The sequence below is a fragment of the Xenopus laevis genome, chromosome 2S, assembly GCF_017654675.1.
Source record: "Xenopus laevis strain J_2021 chromosome 2S, Xenopus_laevis_v10.1, whole genome shotgun sequence".
In the NCBI taxonomy this organism is placed as follows: domain Eukaryota; kingdom Metazoa; phylum Chordata; class Amphibia; order Anura; family Pipidae; genus Xenopus; species Xenopus laevis.
The window spans coordinates 139225222-139228200 of record NC_054374.1 but is presented as its reverse complement, the minus strand read 5'-3'; the positions used below and the strand labels follow the sequence as shown (position 1 = coordinate 139228200).

Below are 2979 nucleotides of genomic sequence, written 5' to 3'. Positions count from 1 at the left end.
TGGGCTTTAGATTGGAAAGAGAGGGTTCATTGTCTTTGGTGGACGGTGTAAATAGTCATATAAAACCTTAATAAAGATAATAAAGTTACTGGTGGCCATATAATATTTGGTTACTAGCAGGTGTGCATCCCAAAGCCACATTACTGGTCAGGCCATCTTTGTGGTGTCCCAGAGGTAGCCAAAATACATATGGGACAACTCCGCCTTCTTTCCTTTTCCATGCTACAGTCAATGAATTGGAGTATTAGGTATAATTAATTTGAATTGATTAACTAACCTCAACAGCACATAGTCGCTTTCATTTATGAAATCCTTCTTTAAAGAGATACTGTCATCGGAAAACATGTTTTTTTTTCAAAACGCATCAGTTAATAGTGCTGCTCCAGCAGAATTCTGCACTGAAATCTATTTCTTAAAAGAGCAAACAGATTTTTTTATATTTAATTTTGAAATCTGACATGGGGCTACACATTTTGTCAATTTCCCAGCTGCCCCTGGTCATGTGACTTGTGCCTGTACTTTAGGAGAGAAATGCTTTCTGGCAGGCTGCTGTTTTTCCTTCTCAATGTAACTGAATGTGTCTCAGTGGGACATGGGTTTTTACTATTGAGTGTTGTTCTTAGATCTACCAGGCAGCTGTTCTCTTGTGTTAGGGAGCTGTTATCTGGTTACCTTCCCATTGTTCTTTTGTTTGGCTGCTGGGGGGGGAAGGGAGGGGGGTGATCTCACTCCAACTTGCAGTACAGCAGTAAAGAGTGATTGAAGTTCATCAGAGCACAATGACCAGGGGCAGCTGGGAAATTGACAATATGTCTAGCCCCATGTCAGATTTCAATATTGAATATAAAAAAAATCTGGTTGCTGTTTTGAGGAATGGATTTCAGTGCAGAATTCTGCTGGAGCAGCACTATTAATTGATTCCTTTTGAAAAAAAAATTTTTTCCCATGACAGTATCCTTTTAAGCTATAATTGATGATTTGGCGTATAAGGTCTAAATAATGAAATCGATCATCTATCCTTATCAGCACATAATCAATTTATTTCATTTTTAATCAATTGAAATAATTTATGCACAGCACTTTACTAAAGGAGAGAATACTTCATTATAATTAATTTATTGAATTTCGGTACAAGCACAAAGCACTTTTATAAATACTTAAGTGGGAAATCAACTGATTTCAATTAAAATATTTCAATTGGTGCACAATTATGGAATGAGAATAATGAATGAATTCAGTACTAATTGATTTGGAGTGCAAAATTAATTGATGGAGTTGATCAGTGTTTAAATTAATTCTTTAATGTTTAATTACATCATACGACTAATTTATAATCATGAATTCATTGATCATTTGTTTAAAAACGGTGGAAATACGGGGTATCTCTATTTATAAAACATGGTCAGGCCAAGTCGTTTGGTAAGAAAACAGTTTTTCCACAGTACCCATATTGCTGTGTTTTACAAATGTTCCTTCACCACTTTTCTTTGTTCATATTTGCAGAAATTCAGCCACGCAAGTAAGTATTCAGCTTTATCTATGGATGGGGAAGAGGAGACAGAAGAATACGCAGACTAAACGCGAGAATACCTCTGTATTCATGGATTCCTCTCCCGAATTTATCCTTTATTCTCCCTTCTGCCCTGTTCCGTGACAGCCACTGGCGTATGCCTGAGCAAGAAAAGCACCCCCTCCGGCTGTCCTTCCCTCCAGAAATCTAAAAGCAATCCAACTTCAACACCTCAATGACCTTCAGTTAGAAAAAAATGGGCTGTTTGTTTTCTCTCTTGCATGCTGCTGCAGCTTTTTACTGTGTGCGTGTGGGATAGGAGGGGGGCAGAAATGCAGTGTGTAGCAAAATAACACTGGATTGCGGGGAACATATACATTCTTAAGGAAACTAGTAGTTGCATAAGATAAGCAAAATGATTCTTAAATGCCATCTGCCCTGCTGTATAAAGGTTTCCATTTTATGCCAGAAAAGCCATTCTTGCTTCATATGGAGCATAGTGGTTTTTATGATTATTCTCCAGCAGACAGAGGAATTCCGCTGGAAGTGATTGAAAGAAATGCTTGCCCTTTTAGTACAGTATGGCTAGGCAAATCTTCTCAACTAAGGAAATCTTATTTTGCAGCTTTGCTAGGGCATCAGATGCATGGTTTGCACTCTTCTAGAGCATCTGCCAGAAGCCCCACCTCTGTGTGCCAGAGAAATAATCAATATAAGAAGCCGCTTCCCTTAACTGGGACTTCAAATATGAATTGCTTTTCTAGAAAATTCCCCCCTCCGGCTTTGTGTGATGCTGTGGGTGTGAAAGAGACTGCTGTAGCGGTGATATTTTCATCAGTTGGAAGGCTATATTATGCAGAGTTTATCAAAATATATAAAGAATCTGGATTGGGCAGTGTTTGCATGGCACAGAGCTTCGAGACACTGCCTTTCATACCAAATTTGACAATTTCCTGAGCTCAAATTGCACCTCTCATTTCCCCTTCCACTCGGCCTACCCTAATTTATAATTGATGTGCACCCAGGAGCTGTGTTCCTGTCTGTCTCTCACGGACCAGCTTGCCATACCTTCCCCTAGCATTTTACTCTTCGCACAGAAGTGTAAATCAAGTAAAATATATAATAAAACTTGTAATGATTTGTAATCTGCTTTCTGGGAAACATTTTATCATGTAAAGATCCCTTACCAGCCCTCTTAATTTTGTTTTCTGTTCATCAGCTCTGTCCCTCATCGAATAAAGTAATCTTTAAAATAGAATGTCTGTATAGCCATTTGTTACATTTCAATAAGGTGTGTTTTTATTTAGCAGCCAGGACTAAGTGAATTCTAAAAAATGACTGGAGTCCCACTGGACACATCTATAACACTGATCAAGTTCCAAGGACTCGCTTATTCCTCACAGGAGCTTTATCCTTGCAGTAAGTTGGTGTTGGTTCTAAAGGGCAATGTGCATGGACCTTACAACGGA

At 38.5% G+C, this 2979-nt stretch overlaps 1 protein-coding gene across 1 annotated transcript in view; it reads left to right on the top strand.

The window, feature by feature from the left end:
• eif4b.S (eukaryotic translation initiation factor 4B S homeolog) overlaps window positions 1-2765 on the top strand; it is a 44431-nt gene extending 41666 nt beyond the window's left edge. Inside the window, exon 15 of the mRNA XM_018250164.2 lies at window positions 1504-2765. Coding sequence (XP_018105653.1) covers window positions 1504-1578 — 75 coding nt within the window. The 3' untranslated portion in view covers window positions 1579-2765. The remainder of the gene's footprint in view (window positions 1-1503) is intronic.
• The last annotated feature ends 214 nt before the right edge of the window (window positions 2766-2979 follow it).